Genomic DNA, 22,192 nt, shown 5'->3' with positions numbered 1-22,192 from the left:
AGACGATGTCGCGGGTAGAATGTATATCCCCTTTCTAGACTTTTTACAACAACCTATCAGCCAACAAAAATGAAATCCTAAAATTGGCAATTCGTCTATCGTTTACAGTTTTAAAGAAACTGTTACTGTTTTCTCATACAAATTGACGACCTACGCAGCGTACAGCGCCAACCAGAAACATATATGCCAATGCCACCATCTCCGTGCTCGTACGAGACAAATATTTTTAGTACCATAGTACGAAACGAAAAACATCTTATTAGTAGTGATAGCGACGTTTATTGAAACATTTTATAAAATATAGGACAGTAAAGTTAAAAAGATAGAAATCTGCTTTCAACGAAGCTTTAGTTTTAATTCTCCACTGTGTTCGTTCAAGATCTTCGCAAAAACCGCGATCTAGAAACAAGTTAATATAAGTTGTTAAATATTGATTATGTAAATCAAATCACTTACTTATAAAGCGTTCTTCATCAACTGTATCTACAATAAAATTTTAAAAAGAAGTAGTATTCAGTTGCAACGAAACTTTGATGTTAAGGAAATTGCAAATGAATTGTTCCATTTTCTGCTTCTTTACTATCGTAATATTCAGCACAGCAAGACAGATTGGTTGCTCTTTCATGACTGCTTTCTTTTATTGTTTTTATAGCAGTAGCTGCATACTGAAACGAATATTCAGTACTAATGTAATACAAGTTAGATACCCACATCAGTGTATCGTTGTCAACATCACATGTTAGCCCAACAAGACAATTTTCTGTTTTTCAATTAAAACTTTTTATTGCATTAAAATTTCTTGCGATATTTATGAAGTATAAAAATAGCAGTGAAATTTATACCGGATAAGTCGGCGCAAAATTTATATCGGAAGAGATTAGGATTATTCTGCCCAAATCGAAATTTGGTAAGGAAAATCCTTGTTACCCTGTGGTAACAAGGATTATGTGATAACAAGTTACCATCTACCTATAAATACAGAGTTTCCTGACTAAAATCTACTCTGGACTCCCACTCATGTGACCTAAGTCTATCTAATTTACGGAACCAATTTTCGATATCATTTTGATAATTTAAGTGTTAATTTGAGAATGAGGGCTCTGTTTGCCAGAAATTCTGTCTACATTTTAATTAAGTTCTTGTCCAAAACACAAGATAGGTTTGGTTTGTGTTGTTTAAAGCATACTTAAATAAAAATGTTACAGGTTTTTAATTTTTTTTATATATTATGTGCACTGCCGTAACGAAGTTCCCGAACAAGGCAGTCGAATGATCTGGTCAATATTGCAAGGCACTGTTGGATGAGAGCTGCATACGGCCGGTCGTTGTTCAGATCTTCAGAAAAGTTAAACAATAAACCTCGGTTTATGATCACAACAATCATCGAGTGAACTTACGCTTTTTTTTTTAATTTATTGAATAAACAAACAAATTACATTATTATCTACCCGAACGGGAATTAATCGCGTGTAATTAAGTTTTTAAATTTACCTGTAGCGTTTCGAGGACGGCGTTGTCCCCGTGGTCTCAAACAAATTACAGTCTAATATTTGTGTGCCGATGGGGTTAATATTTTCTTTTTTGGTTTACCTATTTCAATATTTTATATCTAAGTAATAATAATTAGGGTACCGGACCGGACCGGACCGGGTGACCGGATAGCCGAGCGGTTCAGGCACCTGTCCGGTAAACGGGGGACGCTGGTTCGATTCCAGCTCTGGACACTGGAGGCTTTGGTCATTTTTTCCTTCGTATATGACATTTATTTCAGTTTAATAATTAGGGTTCTTAGTATAATATATGTGTATAGCTTAAGTCGTAAGATTTTAACAAGTGTATTTCTTGCTAAAGTTAGATCTAGCACGCCACGAAAAACACGCCTTAACAAGATTGATGATTTACCTCACAACCAAGGCAGGGCCACAGGTGCACCTCCTGGTTCCTGGCTAAGCTTAGATCGCGCACGGGCCGCGCTCTCACTTGCACCCTAGAAACGGATAGGAGAAAAAACTTACCTTACAACCGAGGCAGTGACGGGGGCCACAGGTTCCATTGATCCGTGTGGTCGTGAACCTCCTGGCTAAACTTAGCGTCGCGAGCGGGCTGAGCGCGCACGTACAGCGCACCGCGGCACCACGCACCCGCGCCGGCGGCTGCCGCTATGCGGACGCAGCCTTCTACTGGTACAGGGGCGCCTGTCCATCTGACAAGGAATAAAAACCGGCCAAGTGCGAGTCGGACTCGCGCACGAAAGGTTCCGTACCATTACGCAAAAAACGGCAAAAAAATCATGTTTGTTGTATGGGAGCCCTACTTAAATATTTATTTTATTCTGTTTTTAGTATTTGTTGTTATAGCGGCAACAGAAGTAAATCATCTGTGAAAATGTCAACTGTCTAGCTATCACGGTTCATGAGATACAGCCTGGTGACAGACGGACAGACGGACAGCGGAGTCTTAGTAATAGGGTCCCGTTTTTACCCTTTGGGTACGGAACCCTAAAAACATTGAAATTAGGTCGATCGCACTCCCTATGCTTCTTAAAGGAACTCAAGGTTCGAAGGACTAGTTATAAAGAATAACACTACAGTGGCGTCGTAGTGGCGTAAGACAGAAGTGACTCGTATCTGACTGTTTATTGTATATTATAAGTATTGTTTAAATCAGGCTTTTGTGCATGGTGAAGGTAATTACCATATTTGGCATATTCTTGATACTCACGCAGCAGTATACTGGAGGTAGACATGTTCGCGTTTCCCCGGGGCGACGCGCAAGTGGCGAGGATAAAGCCGCAGCTTCGCGCTACCGTGCCACATCACACCTAGTGTGATGGTCGCGCTTACTGTAACAACATTAGTTATAGAGTCGGTGAGCTAACAAAACTCAGTGAACTAACGGTCGGTAAAACTGGGATTATTCTTATGGCTGAATTCTACCACCGAACTACGCTGTTGCACACTGTTCATCTTCACACTACGGAAACTAAATTGTCGTGCACAATGCGGTATCTATTCTGGGGAATTTTATTCCGCGAATACTTTGGAAGTTTGGATGTTGTATGGCCTGCTTAGGTGATCTCAAGAGATGTATGTGGAATTCTCAAATAAAGGCTTGTACATGTTTTAAGGTTTGAAAACACAATATGTATCACTCCTGGGGATAAAAGTGTCTATTTACGGTAAACGCTAACCATCAGACCAGCTATATATTTGCCATGCTTAAACAGTTTTAAACCTCAGTAAACAAATGTACGACGAGTAAAAATAAACGACTTTATTACACCTCCTCTCAGCACTCATTCATCCCTAAAACCATTGCGTCGTATACTCGTATTATTCAACCACCACCATTTCATTCGGGACTGTCATTACAAATGCTTGCCGAGACAATCGCTCAGATGAACCCAATTGTACATACAGGGCACGGTTTGACAACGCCAAATATCGTAATGTCAACCAAGAGGTTTGACGGTATTATATTGTTTTAGCTAAATAACATTAAATAAATAAAATAAATAAATATTCTTTATTTGCTTAAAATAAGGTACATTTTTACTTACCAGTTTTTTTTAATAGCAGGAAATTGTGTATTGGCTAATACACTGGGAGCGGAGAAGGGAAAACTCAGTGTAATACTTATATCGTTAAGTGGTCTCACGACAATGGGATAGTTCTCAACTCCAATAAAACCAAGTTCTTACTAATTCATTCACCGTATTTACCAATCAAGAATATCCCTTCCAAATTGTATGCCCATACTTTTCACTGCTTTCATCTAAACAAATATAACTGTAACTGTGAACCTATACAACAAGTAGAATGTATTACTTACCTTGGAATCAAAGTAGACGAGCACCTCTCCTGGTCATATCATGTTAATTTTATTTATGAAAAACTTAGTTTTATTAGGTAAATTCTTTCACTTAAAATTTAAAGTTCCTATTAGCACACTTAGATGTTTATACATGTCACTTGTAGATTCAATACTGAGCTATGCTCTTGACAGCTATGGACTCACAACTAAGACCAATATCGATAAATTAGAAAATATGCAGATCAGATTTTTAAAATTACTTGTTAACCATAAAACTAAACTCAAATGTAAAGGTAACTACAGACTTCTATTCAAAATTTGCAATATCTTACCTGTCAGTTTAAAACATAAATACCTACTTGCGATCAATAACCATGGCCGGCAGGAGCTTAACTCAGAGGATGCATTAACACCAGTTAATCACACTTACATCACAAAGGCTGTGACTTCAGGCAAACTATGCGTTCCTAGAATTAATAACTACTACAGGGATAGAACCCTTAGGAAAAGAATTCCATATTTGCTTAATAGTTTGCCCGAAGCCATAAGATGTGAAAATAAGAAGTCTAAATTTAAATCTATGTTAAAAATACACTACCTCAATATTTTGTAGTAATTGCACGACTATAAAATTAAGTTAAGTACATATGTATCTAGAGACTGATGACCCCACAGTCAAACTCATTTTTGAGTTTTGCGGGGCTATGATTATTGTATGAATACTCTGTATTTTATTAAATAAATAAAATAATAATAATGGACTGTTTTTTGAAAACCATGTTTGTACTGAGAGGCTAGTCTAAGTCAAAGTCAAAGTCAATATAATCTTTATTCAAATAGGCCTAGCAACAAGCACTTTTAAATTGTCAAGTTTTAAATATTACCTTAATCTAAATATCAGAGCAATTTATTGATGCAGTTATTATTATTCTTAAAAACATTGAATTATTATAGATATGTCAAACTTAATAATAAGAATTCACAAAAGGATCGTCAAACACCAAAATAAGTACAATAAGTCTATAAGTCTATAATATGTATTCTCTATGGTAAAGGATCTTGATGTAAACTTTACTGGTATCCTAAGGATCGGTAGGCTCTGCTACTCTCCCCTAGTCAATGAGAAATCATGCCGTTTGTCGAGAAAAAGGTGTCACAGGAGCGATTAAAAATTTAAGGCACTCGTAAATTACCACCCTGGCTCCGAAATAATTGTACGGGTGACAGGGGATACAGGGAATTTAGAATGTAAAAGGATATGGGTAACATACGAATAATTTAGGAAACACACAAATACTGAAAAGTTAAAAAAATTATAATATAATTTATAAATTAGCGATGTATAGAAATTTATGTTTTTAAACATATATTTATCGGAGATAGATGAACGATCACGTAGATTAATGATACTCGATGAATGCCATAGCTAAAACGATACAATTCATAAAAATATAAATTATAGGAATGTAGTGAGATTGCGACACTTTCCAATTCAAATTTGACTGACGGTTCCTCTCAGGAACCTCTCTCGGTCCCTTTCGGGCTGTCATCAGAATCAGCCAGCAATCAATCCATTAAAGCAGCTGTTCGGGTCATTCAAATAAAATAAGTCACTGTGTCGCAGCCAAACACACTCAAGCATATAACATAGGCGGAGAAAGAAGGTATGGACGCAGCCGTCATAAATCCCTAATTAACGGTCTGCGACATATTAACATATTATTTTAGGATGCACCAGTTTTATATTTATTTGTATCATTACTATCTGCTAAAGTATACGATCGTAGGTAACATCTTTTGTCTAATCACTGAATCATAAACAATTCTTAAAGACTTGTTTAATAGTATTTTGTACAACAGGTATATAATAAGGGTTCTTTAAATTCAAGGGCCGAAGTTACAAAACGAAACGTAATTGAGTTTTGTAAAGACAGGCCCGAGAATTCTAAAACCTAATTAAGTATGTACCGTTGCACAAAATATTTTTTCTAAGACAGCAAACACCTAAAATTATAAATAAAATCAAAGTAAATAATTGTTTGTAAAGATGTAGTCCATAATTATTTTCCATCATATTTTCACGGAAATTTACGAACGTGTCTTGGTATTTCAGTCACTCTCGGTACAAACAGTACTGATATTGACTGAACTAGCATAAAAAATACGAAAGTTTCCGAGAAAATACGATGAAAAACAATTATGCACTACATCTGTAGATATTTGCCTAGAAGTAAAAAAAAACAACAGTTGCATAATATATTGTATGTTCAGTTGTATAATCTTACAAAATGAACCCTAGTCACCTCTGTTGCCTTGAAAACCTGAACGAACTTTAATTCTGAATGAGGTTCATGGAACATTCCTCGGGGATATTAAGATTTACTAAATTTTCACGTGGTTCGACTAAAATTAGAAACTTCATTTAACGTTTACAAACTTATAATTGTGTTGTGACTTTGGCTTTGTGTCGAAGGTGAGGTAATTTCTGAAACTTGTTATCTGTGTTTCTTTGTGGTATCCTCAGATGTATGGAATGTCATTAACTTTGATTATGAGACTAACAAGAAAGTAGGTACACTTTTAAGTAAACTTGGCTATACCTTAGTTGACGACCTATTCACCGATTTTCTCAATTGGAACATTTGGAATGAGATAGAGTGAAGCAGTTATATTTAACCGTAGTTATTGAGGATATAATATATCTATTCTGCACTCCGGTTACCTCCGTTACGCTAAATCGAATCCAAGCAATTTACAGTGGAATTTTATTTTATACTCGCACGTGCATGTGCAATATTCATTCGGATGTCAAATATTTATCTCCATTCATGTGATTTAAGTTATCGTTGGCAGACGCAGGTGTCGCTTTTAGATAGTTATGGTGGCAGCTAAAAACTATTGGCTATGCATGAGCCAATATTTTTATCTAAATAAAGAAATACAATGGTCGAGTATGTAGATAATGACAAACAAAAATTATGGAGATATAATGTTAACTTACGGCTTGAATGCCATACTGAAAAGTATGTCTTCCGTGTGTCTCCGTGAGTGACGAATCCGAAATCAATTGCCTCCGGCTCGAGAGACAGGCGGGGAAAGTCCACATCTAGTATCAGTGGCAACGTCTTGAGACATAAATAAAATAACTATTAATATTTGTCAATTGATTCGTAATTGTTTAAAAACGAAATTAGACAAGTGGAAACAGAACCCCATCTTTCTCGCCTGTTGTGCGCTTTGCCGCACCTTCCTACTTAGAAAGCGCAAAGACGGCATCATAATCTCACTTTTGTCTATTCCATGCATCAAGATACTGTTTTTATTGTAGTTTAAGGCCTGGTAGTATTTATTATTGGCTGGTGTTATGATCCACTGACCTCCAAAATCCCTTCCTCGCAGGAGAACACCACTTGACCGGTGACCTCACGTTTAGGAGGGTAGCTCGAGAGTATGCACTTTTTGTCGACGCCATTTGCCTCTTCAACAATCGGCCACATTTCTGCGGTATCCACCGCGACCTCTACGCACATCTTAAATGAAAATGTTAGCAGAAATAACATTGTTATCAAAAGCAATGTATTAACATTTATTTATTTAATCTTTATTGCACAAAAGAAAAAACCTTACAGTACAAAAGGTGGACTTAATGCCATAAGGCATACTCTACCAGTCAACCTTAAGGCTAAGCAGAGAGATTGTGGGCGGTGCTACAAATACAACAGCAAAAATAAAATAAAAATGACATATAATCACATATATACAAATATAATATACATATTTACTATATATAATATATATAAATAAATAACATTGCATTATATACAATGTACTTGACAGATCAAGTTAAAATTTTTATATTTTGCTGTTTTGTAATGATATCGGCGACCTCCCATACAAAATTTGAATTTCGCGCCTTTTTCTACTGACAAAATTGGTTAATCAGACTAAAACGTAAAATATATCTCAAACATCAGTCTTACCGAAGTCGAGCTCCAGGGTTCCACCATCAGCTCAACCTCGTCATGCCGTTCACCCAATTCATGTTCGCAGCCACATTCACAATCGTTGCGCTGCTTGTTTACGACGATTTGCCACGGGGCTTTGGTTCCACAATGCACTAGTAATGGAGCGGTGCCGATGTTTCGCATTCGGAACCGCTTGCGAACCCTAAAAAAAACTTCATGTGATTTTTTATTTTGTTTCAGAGCCTAGTTTTTTCCAGTATTTAGGCCAATATGAGTTATTGCAACTGACTTTATAGGGAGTGGTTGAAAGCACGAAAAGTAGTGTGTTATAGTTATTGTCAAGCTACGATTGATAAGGGGACATTTTGAAGGAAGTCATTGAACTCTTATACATCTTATAATAAGGAAGTATTTAAACAGGATGAACTAACTAACATAACCTTACAATATTCACAATAAACAACACTTGTATTTTAGAGTATAGATTTTAACACTGCACTTTCATGTACTTTTATACGTAAAAAACAAATAAATAATCTGAAATCTGAATCTTAATTATGAAGCTTAAGTATAAAAAAAAAACTATATTAGGCAGCATGCTAAAATAAATCATGATATTTAGTGTTAATGTGAATCTTTCATAAAAATCTCCTTATTATAAAATGAATCTACCTACTTATAATACAGGCAAATCAATCTTATCAGCCTTTACAGATGCACTTAGGGACGCCTCGTACTATGCTGGTAAGAGCGTTGGCGTCTATAGCTGAGTACGTGCCGTGACTCAAAGTCAAACGTGGCTTTTGACGACATTGCCTAGCTGTTAATAAAAGCGGAGTGCTCTATTCACCCCATTCCTAGGATTCAATCTCAATGTCTTTCCCGTGCATATCAGATTATAAGTCCATTGGTAGCATTTAAATAGATTCCCGGGATTTGATCGGTTCATAAAATAACTAGTCGTTGCGTAATAAGCAGCACAATGTAATATAGTTCTAGCAGAAGAGGCGCTCTCACCGAATCCAGTAGTTTCTGTTTATAAAACTCGCCTATTAAATAATATTAATTATAATAAATGTAGTAATATAATGTTTTAGTTTTAACACACCCCCATGCACTACAAACGAAGAACTGACACACGCAGCGCATGTCGCACGCTTAATCTGCTAGTTCCTGCAGGAACCAATAGTTATCTAATACTAAAGACTTGCCTAGCAATTTCATTGTAATGTAGTTCTAGCGCGCACATATGCGCGCGCACCTCGCTGCACGACAGACGTAGGACAGCCGCACGCGGCGCTTGTCGGACGCCCACCCGCGCTGGTGCTGGCTCCCAGCGGAACCAGTAGTTCCTGTGACAAGGGTAAGAGAGCAAAATTATTATTACCTAGGTATTCCTCATTTTTATAAACTGAAAAAGTGTCAATTACTAATTTTTCATTTCATTTCATTTCATTTATTTATTTGCGTCAAACACATAAAAATGCATGCAAATACAATAAAAAAAAAAAAAAAAAATAGATCACAACAATACATATTAGAAATAATAATACACACACAATATTGTCTTCGGTTACCGCGATAGTTACTCATGAAATAAAACTATGAAAACGGATTATATCGCGTATATTGAATTTATAATACATCCCGACGTTTCGAACTCTTTACAGCGTTCGTGGTCAACGGGTGACTGAGGAAAAATTACAAAATGCAAAAATACCCACATACTAAAATAATGAACAATCATAGACTACAAACTTTAAGGCTGGTTGTACATGCAAAATCGGTTCATAAGGCTAGTTATACACTATAATTATTTTTCAAGTAAAGATATATATATATATACGCGATAAAAATAAACTATGCCGGCTCCAACCCTACACCACGGACCCGAGAAGATTTAATTCCCTCCTAAATTGTAGGAGGGTATCCCAATATGGGACCGGCAACAAACTCGGCGGGACACATCTTTTCAAAACATCAGAATGTCCAGCATCATCCAACACTACGGTCTCACAGTCTATGTCTCGCTTGCTCCTTTATCAGGTGGACTACAGGATCCCAAGCTGGTGGTAGAGAAAAGCCATCTTCCCTATTAAAGTTTGGATATTTCTTAATCTCAATGGCCTCGCGCAGCATTCTGGGTATGTAACGCTTCTCCTTGGCAAGAACCAGAGGCTTATCAAACTTGATTGAGTGATTGGCTTTATCCATGACATGCTCACAGACAGCAGACCTAGGTCGACGGTGCTTGACATCAGCTATGTGTTCCTTCACCCGAGTGGAAATGCTCCGTTTCGTCTGCCCGACATATGATAGGCCACACTCACAGTCCAGCCTGTACACTCCTGCAGTCTGTAGAGGGGTATTGCATTTTACAGGCCTCAGGAATTGTGACATCTTCTTCATTGGCTTGAAATATGTTTTTATAGAAGCACGCTTCAAGATAAAGCCAAGATCATGGATAAAGCCAATCACTCAATCAAGTTTGATAAGCCTCTGGTTCTTGCCAAGGAGAAGCGTTACATACCCAGAATGCTGCGCGAGGCCATTGAGATTAAGAAATATCCAAACTTTAATAGGGAAGATGGCTTTTCTCTACCACCAGCTTGGGATCCTGTAGTCCACCTGATAAAGGAGCAAGCGAGACATAGACTGTGAGACCGTAGTGTTGGATGATGCTGGACATTCTGATGTTTTGAAAAGATGTGTCCCGCCGAGTTTGTTGCCGGTCCCATATTGGGATACCCTCCTACAATTTAGGAGGGAATTAAATCTTCTCGGGTCCGTGGTGTAGGGTTGGAGCCGGCATAGTTTATTTTTATCGCGTATATATATATATATCTTTACTTGAAAAATAATTATAGTGTATAACTAGCCTTATGAACCGATTTTGCATGTACAACCAGCCTTAAAGTTTGTAGTCTATGATTGTTCATTATTTTAGTATGTGGGTATTTTTGCATTTTGTAATTTTTCCTCAGTCACCCGTTGACCACGAACGCTGTAAAGAGTTCGAAACGTCGGGATGTATTATAAATTCAATATACGCGATATAATCCGTTTTCATAGTTTTATTTCAATACACACACACATCTTAAAATTAGACAGGTAAGTTTAAAGAATAAAACATTAATACAAGGATCACAAATAATAAAAACTATGTAAAATAAAAAAAACAATAATAATGTCAAATCAAATATCAAATTATTATAGAAGAACAAAATGCTTTAGATTAGTAGTAAAAGAGATGTCAGGTACATTGGTCAAAAAACTTATCATAGTATTCATTTATGGAATAAAAAGGACGGCTCAAGAAATATTCTTTAACTGCTTTGTCAAAAGTTTTAAAATCTGCTATACTTTTAATTTCGTTAGTCAATAAATTGTATACTCTTATGGCAGTATTATTTAAGCTTGATGAAAGTCTCCAGTGGCCGCGGCCGGAGGAGAGTGATGGATTGGTCACTTTTTCTTTAGTATATTATAACTATTTCAGTTTATAAATTAATACATAGTGTGACTTGTATGTATGTATGATAATAGTAAATTGATCCCTTTTTTGTGATTGTTGATTTCTGTGAATGAGTTTGCCTTTTTACAAAATTTTATCCCTACTGTGTCTCTGTTGTGTATATTTTTTAGTTAAACCCGGTAAAATCCAAAATGTTCTGTGAGTTGGCGGCAAGGGTTCTTTAGAACGAGGGTTATGGTTTATGTCATGTTCATGTGTTTCATTTACTATTTATTTAAATTAATAAAAATAATTATAATGTAATTATTTCAATTTTGTCCTTGTATTAATTAAATTGTAAATTTTTCTTAGTGTAAATGCTACGTATTCATCGTCTTGCGATTTATTATTTGTATATTAAATTAGTTTACTAGTTTTCCCATTTACCACAGAATAATCTCTTTAGGGAGGTCTAATAATATAAAATTCAGCCAGTCACAAACAGAATCAAACATCTTATCGCAAAATTGGAACTGCGATAAAACTAAAACTGAAAAGCAAAGAAGGAAAAGTCGGGAGATTTTAAAATATTTGAATCGCTTGAAGCGAAGGCAAAGTGCAACTGTGAAAGCGAAATGAAACGAGAAATCCAGAGTGGTTTATCTTATTAGGTTTGAAGTTTCGTATAGCGCAAAGAGAAACGTTATAGAATATTTTTCTTATCGTAAATCCTAATAAAATGTAGTCTCTGCCTTCTTTCATTTAAAACGTACCTCCATCAAAATTCTAACCCTTCTACATATACCCTTCGAAGATAATGCAGCGAATGAATGAAATTAAAAAAACTAGTATTTAGAAAAAAAAACAATGATATTTGCCAATTTATTTAAGCACCTAAATTATTCCCGCTACGCTTTACGATAAAATAATAAAGTCCGTATACGTCGTTAATTTTTTTTAAATCAATATTCTAACCACGAATGCATACTTTTCGAAAATAATAAAGCGAAAGAATTAACTACACGAAGCTGGCATTTACAATTGGCAATTTGGCTGTTTTGACACTAAAATAGTTAAATGGCAGTTGACACAATACGTTACTTATTTTTGATGGCCATGTTACGGAAGATACGGCTTGGAAAGCCTCCAACAACGTACGTCGATAAATGGATCACACGTCGCACAGTCGATCGTTGTAGGGATGAGGGTCAGGAAAAGGAGGCAGGCCTTACCTATGTACCCCTTCTACCTGTCCTGTGCCTCTTTCGGCTCATGTGGGTTAATGGTGAGTGAGATGATGTTTGCCATGCAAAGTGGAACCTTACCCTCGGTCGTCAACTGGAATAGTTCTTAGCAACACCATTCCAGGTGGCGCAGTCTCACCCCCTATCAAGGGGCTCAAACTCACACGCCACTCCTTCCATTCTCCAGGCGCCACTGAACAAACCTGTGGCTCCACCTGCATTAAACAGACAAAACTAGTAACACAAAATTCCGAAATTATTAAATAAAACTTAAAAATGCTAAGAGCCGATTTTCAAACCACTACATTATTATATTATTACCTTTGTATAAACGAAACGTCGTCAGTCCATATTCTACCTGCCTTCGTTTTTTTTTAATTTTCCCATGGAATTCGTTTTTATGTTTCACTAAGTTGCATTTTGCCCGCTTTTGCTACACGTTGAAGAAATAACATAGATTCCAACTGTGGAGCTCTTATTTGATCCATAAGTTACAGTAGATAGATGCGAAAGAAGAAATCATTTTGTAAAATTCTATGATATGCCGAATTTTTTTAGCTTGCCTTATATTATATTGTTTTCAAATTTGATTCCATTTTCAACTTACCAATGCATTCAAAGGAATATCTGATCATACCTTATAATATTCCTTGACCTGTAGTCCGTAGTCTTCTGCTAAGTATACCTCAATACCAGTATCCATTTTGTCCGAAAACGTGGAAGATTCCTCGTTAGTAGCTAAAGAATCGCCTGGTAGACAAAGTATTCTAATTTAATAACAAATTAATTACAATATTTCAAGACTATTAAATCTTTTTTTCTTTTATATGCTTGAAAAGCTGCCGAATATCATGTTGCTCGTCAGCAACGGATTTACTTACAACATTGGCAATCTAGACCGGCATCGGCAATGTGAGCGCATGTTAGGCGGTGAATTATTGGCTTTTTTGAGAAAAATACACACCTCGGCCGGCATAGGAATTACCGCTTTGTGTTCATAAAATGGCGTCACTGCTCGCCCCTAAATATTAATATCACGCTGGGCGGGCAATTCCTTAGCTAAATTAATTATAAAAATAATTTGATATGCAGAAGACGCTGGTTCGATTTCTTTTTTCTTTTATATGCCTATCAAATATATTTTTCAGATAATACTTACTAGAAGCATTTTTGGAACAAGGACAGATGGGCTTCAAATTATCCGTGAACCGCATGTACAGTCGGAAGGACAAAGTGTCTTGAAAGTGTTCTGAAAAAAAAAATACATGACAAATAGTTATTGAAGTAAATTTCTACGTAAATTAATATTTTCAATCATGTTCAATAAAATAAAATAAGGGTCAGTACCAAACAAAAAGTTTTTAACTTGGGTGTTATTAATAAACAACTTTGGGAACAAATCAAATTATTTTATTAAATATTTTTGATTTGTGTTTACAGTTTATAATTTGTTATTAATAAAATTAGTAGATTGTAATTGAATAATTTCTGATTTTTCGCTTTAGCAACTTAATTCGGGTTTTTTCAATAAGTTTTTCAAAGATCTAAAAAGTATTTTTAGGTCTATATATTTAGTTTTAATTCATCCGAAATCGTTAAGACTTTAGTTTCAATTAAGCTTTTTTCAATTCTTAGTAACGAAGTTATTTGCTTAACTTAGGTACCTACTACGTAAAAAATCACCATATTTAAAGTTATTATAAAATGTCCAGAATGGAAAAAGCCTAATTGAATGAAACGCCTTGTAATGTTAAGATAATGAAAACAGTCAAGTGCGTCGTGAAAATGCTAAACACAAACGTTATATTTAACTTTGGTAATTATAATTATGTATTAAAAACATTATTATGTTTGATTATTTAATTTTAATAGCTACAATACTCGCATTAAATATTGGATGGGCTATATCTGAAATATTGGATAGGGTCTTCGGATTTATTGAATATGAATTCATAAAATTCTCAGTAACCAATATCAAAAAAATACCTTTGCCGACTACGTGAGTATACAATAATAATAAATTTATGTGTAGGTATCAAATTCATGTATTCGTAAATAAATCTAAAGGTAGGCACGAAAAGCCAATTTGACCCTTTTAGATTCTTTTATAACCTTACTTAATCGGCTTTTTTATCTAACAAGCAAAATCGAATTTAATTTCAATAAATTCAGTTCTTACTTTAACAAATAGGGTCTGACTTTAACTAAATGTGACTTTAACATGCTACCATAAGTTAAAATAACTTTTTTCTTGCAAATTTGACACTATTATTATTGAATGCCTTGGCAAGTATTCAAAAAAATCTTAGTTATAAAAGGCGGAACGTTTATTCGAGCGGACGAAACCATAAAAAAATAGTGTATTTACTATGTGCCTGACGGCCTTCAAGCCTAGTCGGTAGTAACCCTGCCTTCGAAGGAGTCCTGGGTTCAAATCTTGCTAAGGGCATTTATTTGTAGTTAAAGTAATTTATTTCTTCAAAAGAAATTTAACAGTTCAGTTAAAATAGAGAAAATACAAGATAAAATATAAAATTTTATAACAAATTATAAAATTAATATTGTCTTCGGTTACCGCGATAGTTACTCATGAAATAAAACTATGAAAACGGATTATATCGCGTATATTGAATTTATAATACATCCCGACGTTTCGAACTCTTTACAGCGTTGGTGGTCAACGGGTGACCCGTTGACCACGATAAAATTAATAAAAACTAGAACATGTTTTACGAGAATTACATATAAAAATAGGCATACGAACACGCTTATAAAGTTGTATACTTATAAACACGTGGGTATGTCCAAATTAAAAACAAGTTATTTATTTCTCACTAACCTAACTACAAACTGTTGCTAAGTAATTCTATCATTTACACTAGCCGTATTTGTGTGTGTATCACAAATGTTTGTTCTTGAGTTATGCATGTTTTCTGTGTATGTATTTGTATGCATGTATATATATATATATATATATAACGTTAATTTATATGTTGTCGTCTTGTACCCACAAAACAAGTCTTATTAACCTTACTTTGGAACTAGGTCAATCTGTGTAAAACTGTCCTATAATATTATTTATTTTACTTTAACACTGGCAGATAAGAATCGGTTGAACGTAGGACCTCGGAATTAGAAACATATTTTTCAAATATTGCAGAGCTTATCCTCGTACGTAGCTAAATGGTGCTGAAAAAACTTAACGATATCTACAAAGACGAAGTCGCCAACAACAACAAGTACTAGTATATGTTTGCCTTTTAACTGTCAAAGCTTCATATGAAATGTATAAAAAACTCGCCAACTTTTTACGGTCACTACTTGCATAAAGAAACATTTATTCATTAATAAGCTTACGTCTTCAGAGTCATAATAACCATTCATTACCAACTACTACTACTGTTACTAGGTCTTGCCCGTAGATGTAACATGGCCGTTTTTAAAGGCAATAAGAATGGAATTATAATAAAAAACTAACAACAATTTTTGCCTTCTCATAATTTATTACGGTTTTATTACGATTTAAAACATTACATCAAATAAATTCAACCTGCTTGAAGCTGCTTCATGTTTCGGTTCTAGATAAGTCCCTCATGCGTCATTTCATTAATAAACAAGTTTCAACTATCTAGTGTCTGAAGTTGAGAGACTCCAGAGACAACTCTTCCTTTTGTAATACCCTGCTTCATATCAGAAAATGTACTTTGGCAGTTCTTGTCTAGACAATTTAACACTAAAACTACGTTTACGCTGGCGCTAGTCCACACTGCTGAAGTTTGCACAGAGTGTTGTTCAAACGTCATAAGGACATCACTCTGTCACTCTGATCACATCACCCATCAACATTATCAAGTCAGCATCAGTAATGCCAAACAAAAATGATATTGAAAGACGGCATGTTTTTAAATTAAAAATAAGTCTGTGTACAGTGTGTAATTTTCCAAATTAAAATTAAATTGTCTACATTTTACACCGCTGCATTGACGTCGCTGGATTTTCGAGTGCATCTTTTCATAGTTAATTACTGTTCCATTTATTATTTTCAATGGCTGAATAAAGTAATGCTAGAAATTTGACGTTGTGAATACAATAATAGTCTGCAAGGAATGACGAGTACGCGATATATTCTTACCTCGCGTCGTGCGCTCTGGATCTGACATTGATATATCGTTGCAAAGTTTCCGTATTCAAGCTGTTTTAGAAATGAAATATGAAGTATCACTGAAAATATGATGTTGAAAACCTAGTATTCATCTTCACATTGAAGTACTTGACACCAAATTATTTATTGACTGTGAAAAGAAGCTAGGTATAACTCAAAACATTTGGTAGAGCGAGAGAGAAAGCGTGTGTTTATCAGTAGAACGTTAAGGCTTATTTGTACCTAGTTGTGATTTTTAATATGGGGTCCAGTTCTCACCATGTTGGAGAAGTGTAATTAGGGTCTACTTCTTACCATGTTCTAGAAGTGTATAAGCATGTACGGTAAGCTGAGAACGCGATGTGTTCTTCACTCGCAGCGTGCGCTGCGGATCCGATGTTGATAACCTAGAGAACAAAATAATTAATGTGTGTTTAAACCGAACAGTATTATTACAATCAATTTTCATTGGTCCTAACTCTATAAATAACAGAGAACCTTTAACTACCGATTTGACCTCCATGTATATTGAGCGAAAAAAAAATGGTTTTAGATATAAATGGTCAAAATTTGGTTCCATACATAGATAAAAAGCAAAACAGTTTTTAGTCAAAATTTATTATATAAATGTGTAGATTCTAATCTACTGACTAATATTTTGCAAGGATTTGCACAATATTTAAAAAAATAACGTAGATTAAATAGTTACAAATTGTATTTAACAACGTAATTCTTGCTGAAATAAGATCTAGGAATAATCATATTAAATAGTAGTTTCAACTTTGAACAGGAAAGTAAAAGCGCTATTCATTATAATAAACTGGCAAAAGTTTCGAACAATACGTTATAAACCGCATCGCTCCTTGGGGCGTTGTTCCCGTCTATGATGTTTGAATTATAATATCGAAAACGTATTAAATTAATGCTTGCGCTCTCTCCAGAGCGCATCTTTACATATAAATTCAAATGCGATGGAGAATCATATTGAAATGGGACAATATTTCTATTATTTGTTTTTCCACACGTATGCTAACGCTGAAATTTCAATCGGTTTATCGGCATGCCGAGCGAAATTCCAATTAAATTTATTGGCCCTTATTTTATTACACTTATGTTGATAAAACACGCCAAGTTTTGTAACCTTGTTTCAACTACAAGGGAGTGCTCATTGCTCAACCGCTGAAATTTTTCAACGTTGTATGAAATCCAATAAAATAAAATAATTATTTTTTGCATTGAAGTTTTAGAGTGAAAACAGATACTTAAATAAAAATTTAAAAAATAAATACTAATTTTTTTAGGGTTCCGTACCCAAGGGTATAAACGGGACCCTCTATTACTAAGACTCCGCTGTCCGTCTGTCCGTCTGTCACCAGGCTGTATCTCATGAACCGTGATAGCTAGACAGTTGAAATTTTCACAGATGATGTATTTCTGTTGCCGCTATAACAACAAATACTAAAAAGTACCGAACCCTCAGTGCGCGAGTCCGACTCGCACTTGGCCGGTTTTTTATTTGTATTTCATGTCAATATCCCTAATGTCAACGTCACACGTAGTTTGATACATTTTTTATAATTTATTTATTTAAAATGTATTTCAATGCATTTTAACACCACCGTGACGAGATCACATTAGGGTGCGGTCCTCCAGCAATTCGGGGGTTGTGCGGCGGGTTGACGACCCTCCTACGTTAAAAAACCAATGTTACGAATACGATACGAAGTAGAAAAAGTGCACCAACTACAAAATGCGTGACCAAACGGAACTCCGAATAGCATCATGGAACGTAAGAAGCTTGTATAGACCGGGAGCCTTACACCAAGTGTCAAAAGAACTGCAACGCTATCAAATAGATATAGCGGCCCTTCAGGAAGTCAGGTGGCCTGGAAAAGGAGAATGCCGGCTTGATGATGGAACTATGTTATTTTACAGCGGGATGGACAACGAGCAGCACATAAATGGAACAGGTTTTATTGTTAGTAAAAACTTAATTGCGAATATTCTACGCTTCGAAGCTGTGTCCGATAGATTATGTATCCTACGCCTACGAGGACGATTTTCAAATATAACCCTCGTTAACATATATGCACCAACCGAGGCAAGCGATGAGGACATCAAGGACAGCTTCTACAATAACCTCGAAACCCTATATGACCGAATCGCCGGGTATGATGTAAAGATATGCCTAGGCGATTTTAACGCAAAAGCCGGCCATGAAGATATATTTTTACCGACTATCGGAAGGCATAGCAAACACTTAGCAACGAACGACAATAGTCTTAGAATGATTAGCTTTGCCGCATCCAAATCTATGGCGGTTGCAAGTACTATGTACCCACATAAAAGCATACACAAAGGAACATGAAAGTCACCAGATGGACGAACAATCAACTAGATTGACCACGTTCTTATAGATAGTAGACATAAGAGTACGATAGAAGACGTCAGGACCTTCAGAGGCGCGGATTGCGATAGCGACCATTACCTTCTAGGTATCAAAATGAAATTCAGAATCAAAAACCTCAGAAAACCCAGACACACAACCGATCGGCCCCAGATTAACACAACATCACTAAAAGACGAGAATATACTACAACAGTTCAGACTGGAACTTAGAAACAGGTTCGAATCCCTTGATAACTTGGAGGATATTGATGCCGCATGGGACCAGACAAGAGATATCGTAAGAGAGGCTAGTCTGAAAATCCTAGGAAGGCGTAAACCTCGAAAACGACGAAAATGGTGGACAAAGGCATGCGATCTGGTCATAGAAGAAAGGCGTAAGTATAAAATGTTGGCAGAGCAAGATGACCATCATTTAGAGAATACTGTGAGAGGTATGGAAACCCTGAACCGTATAAGTGGCGCACGTGAATTCTACCAAGAAATCAGAACCATTCGTAAAGGATACCAACCCACCATCCAATTACTCGAAGACGACGATGGAAACCTGATATCGGACCCTACGGAAATTCAAAATATGTGGAGGAGATATTTCCAGAATCTTCTAAATTGCCCGTTAACCGCTAATCATATACAGGACTGTGAACCGTCCACCGATAGCGAAAACGAAGAACCCCTGGGCTTTGAGGAAGTTAGAAAAGCTATCATGCGTCTTAAAAATAATAAAGCACCTGGCATCGATGGACTGGCTGGTGAACTCTGGAAGTATGGAGGTGGGTCAATACAATCCCGTCTTTACGAACTCCTGCTTCTTATATGGCAACATGAACGACAACCAACCGAATGGAACGTAGGAGTCATCTGTCCAGTACACAAGAAGGGGTGTAAGAAGAAGTGCTCTAACTACAGAGGAATAGCACTACTCCCAACGGCGTATAAAGTACTTTCGTGTGTGCTGCTGGCCCGATTAGAGAAATACGCAGAGCAAATCCTTGGAGACTATCAGTGTGGATTTCGGCGTAATCGGAGCACAGTTGACCAAATCTTCCTCCTCAAACAGCTCATGGAAAAGAAATGGGAATATGCGATGGAAATACACTCTCTCTTCGTGGACTTTGCCAAAGCTTACGACAGTATAGACAGGCAGGCGCTCTTCTCCATACTCCGGAATTTTAAAATCCCAGACAAACTCGTAAGAATGATTGTGGTCGCCACGGGTACAAGTCAAATGCGAGTCAAAGTGGGAGGAGAGTTGACGGACGAGTTTGAAGTCATTACTGGTCTTAAACAAGGAGATGCGCTGTCACCCATACTGTTTAACCTAGTACTTGAATACGTCATCAGGAAGGTAGAAATACTGGACGGCGGAGTGGAGTTAAACGGCCTGCATAAGATCATTGGGTACGCAGATGATCTTGCTCTTCTGGGAGAGGACAGCGTAACCGTCACGGAGAAAGCAAGGGTATTGACGGAGGAAGGTTCGACGGTCGGTCTCAAAATTAGCCAAGAGAAGACGGAATATTTACACATGCGGAGGCGCAGGAACACTTTGGAGCAAAGAGAGAACTTAGTTGTCGATGGTGTCTCGTACAAAGGAGTGAAAAATTTCAAATACCTGGGCTGCATTATTAATGACACACACTGCAGAAAAGAGGACATTGAACTTCGCATCCAAAGTGCCCTCAGATGCGCGGCGGCCCTTCACAAAATATTGGTGTCCAAGATTATGCGCCGGAAAACCAAGATTCGTGTCTACAAAACCGTTATTAGACCGATCTTGATGTATGGTTGCGAATGTTGGACACTTACTCTGAAGGAAGAAAATCAGCTCCTTGTCGCTGAAAGAAAAATATTCCGAAAGATCTTGGGGCCAACACAAAGAGAAGATGGTAGCTGGAGAATCCGGAAAAATCAGGAGATAGAAAACCTGGTCTCTGAACCAAACATCATCGGCGAAACCAAGTCAGCAAGACTCCGTTGGCTTGGGCATCTCGAGAGAATGACAGGCGATAGGGCAGCAAAAAGGGCCTACGTTGGACGCCACATAGGTCGACGCCCAGCAGGTCGTCCTAAGTACCGCTGGAGAGACCAAGTTGAGAAAGATCTACGCGCCCTGCAAGCAGAAAACTGGGAGGAGATCGCACAAAACAGGGCGTGTTGGCGCCAACTCGTATCGGAGGCCAAGACTCACTTCGGGTCGCTGAGCCAGCGGAGTTAGTTAGTTTTTTTTTTTAATTTCATACCACATAAAATAAAATAAAAGTGGTTGAGTAGTAGTAGTTGAGATAAAGTTACGAAACTGGGTGTCTTTTATCAGAATAATAAGTGTAACAAAATAAGGAGGTGCCCCGTCGAAAAAAAAAAGGTTTTTTGAACGACCCTAATCGTCAACTTAGAAATATTTATGAAATTTTGTAGGTTTAAAAGGATTTTGGACTTCGTTAATTAAATTATCTTTGTGTTAGGAGAGCTATTGTTTGCGTAGGACGCTTTCTGTTCCTTTACCTATTGGAAGTAGCAATTTAAAATTTCATTAATACAGACCTAAAGGATACGTGTGCTTCCGCGTAATGGGAACACAACGTACCTACTGATTTTGTCCACCGAATTCTGAAGGCAGATTATATGTTTTTATGAAAACTCTTTACAAAGCGACACATCACCAACTTTACTTGTTTATTTTTAGTCTTTACGCGACGTAGGTACGTGTGTAAAAGCGTAAAATTTATAGTGTTAATATGACTCATAAGCGTTTACATTCGGTGTAAATGTTTTATGATTCATTTTACCACTTTTTTAGAATATTTGACATGTAATTCATACCAAATTGTATCTATACTCGTGTCAAAGTCTTGGAGCCACGAATATACAGACATATGGATAGATATAATGCAATTTTATACGGAGTATGGACTAGAAAATGCTACTCAACTCTTTTTTTATTTGAAAGAATATAATTTCGCAATGAACGCGCCCTTTCCTAAAAAATACGACAACTTTTTTTTTAAATAAAACTTTTTTTTTACAACATAAAAGCAATAAAACAAAACAAAACAATAAAACAAAACATTTATTGTTTATTAATAGAACATTAAGGCGCACGAAGCCATAAACTCGCAAAAAGTAAAACGGGCACAGGGTAAAGCTACTATATAAAGTAAATCACAGT

The 22,192-nt window shown here is 36.3% G+C and overlaps 2 protein-coding genes across 2 annotated transcripts in view; both read right to left on the bottom strand.

Moving 5' to 3' along the window:
* Positions 1–263: 263 nt before the first annotated feature.
* Positions 264–7,977, bottom strand: LOC134745989 (uncharacterized). Its single transcript, XM_063680154.1, has 6 exons — positions 7,794–7,977; positions 7,191–7,343; positions 6,815–6,938; positions 2,722–2,842; positions 2,016–2,203; positions 264–399 (listed from the first exon to the last, which is right to left on the bottom strand). Exons 1-5 carry the CDS (start codon positions 7,959–7,961, stop codon positions 2,017–2,019), a joined length of 753 nt encoding a protein of 250 aa, XP_063536224.1. The 5' UTR covers positions 7,962–7,977; the 3' UTR covers positions 264–399; position 2,016.
* Positions 7,978–8,967: 990 nt separating this feature from the next.
* Positions 8,968–22,192, bottom strand: part of LOC134745854 (uncharacterized) — a 70,895-nt gene continuing 57,670 nt past the window's right edge. Inside the window, exons 16-20 of the mRNA XM_063679946.1 lie at positions 16,933–17,024; positions 13,636–13,725; positions 13,114–13,226; positions 12,558–12,691; positions 8,968–9,130 (exon numbers count right to left, since the gene is read on the bottom strand). Of these exons, the coding sequence (XP_063536016.1) occupies positions 8,968–9,130; positions 12,558–12,691; positions 13,114–13,226; positions 13,636–13,725; positions 16,933–17,024 (592 nt within the window). The remainder of the gene's footprint in view (positions 9,131–12,557; positions 12,692–13,113; positions 13,227–13,635; positions 13,726–16,932; positions 17,025–22,192) is intronic.

This window comes from Cydia strobilella, chromosome 12 (assembly GCF_947568885.1).
Source record: "Cydia strobilella chromosome 12, ilCydStro3.1, whole genome shotgun sequence".
Taxonomy (NCBI): Eukaryota; Metazoa; Arthropoda; class Insecta; order Lepidoptera; family Tortricidae; genus Cydia; species Cydia strobilella.
Note: the sequence above shows the minus strand (reverse complement) of the source record. Positions and strands in the feature narration are given on the sequence as shown.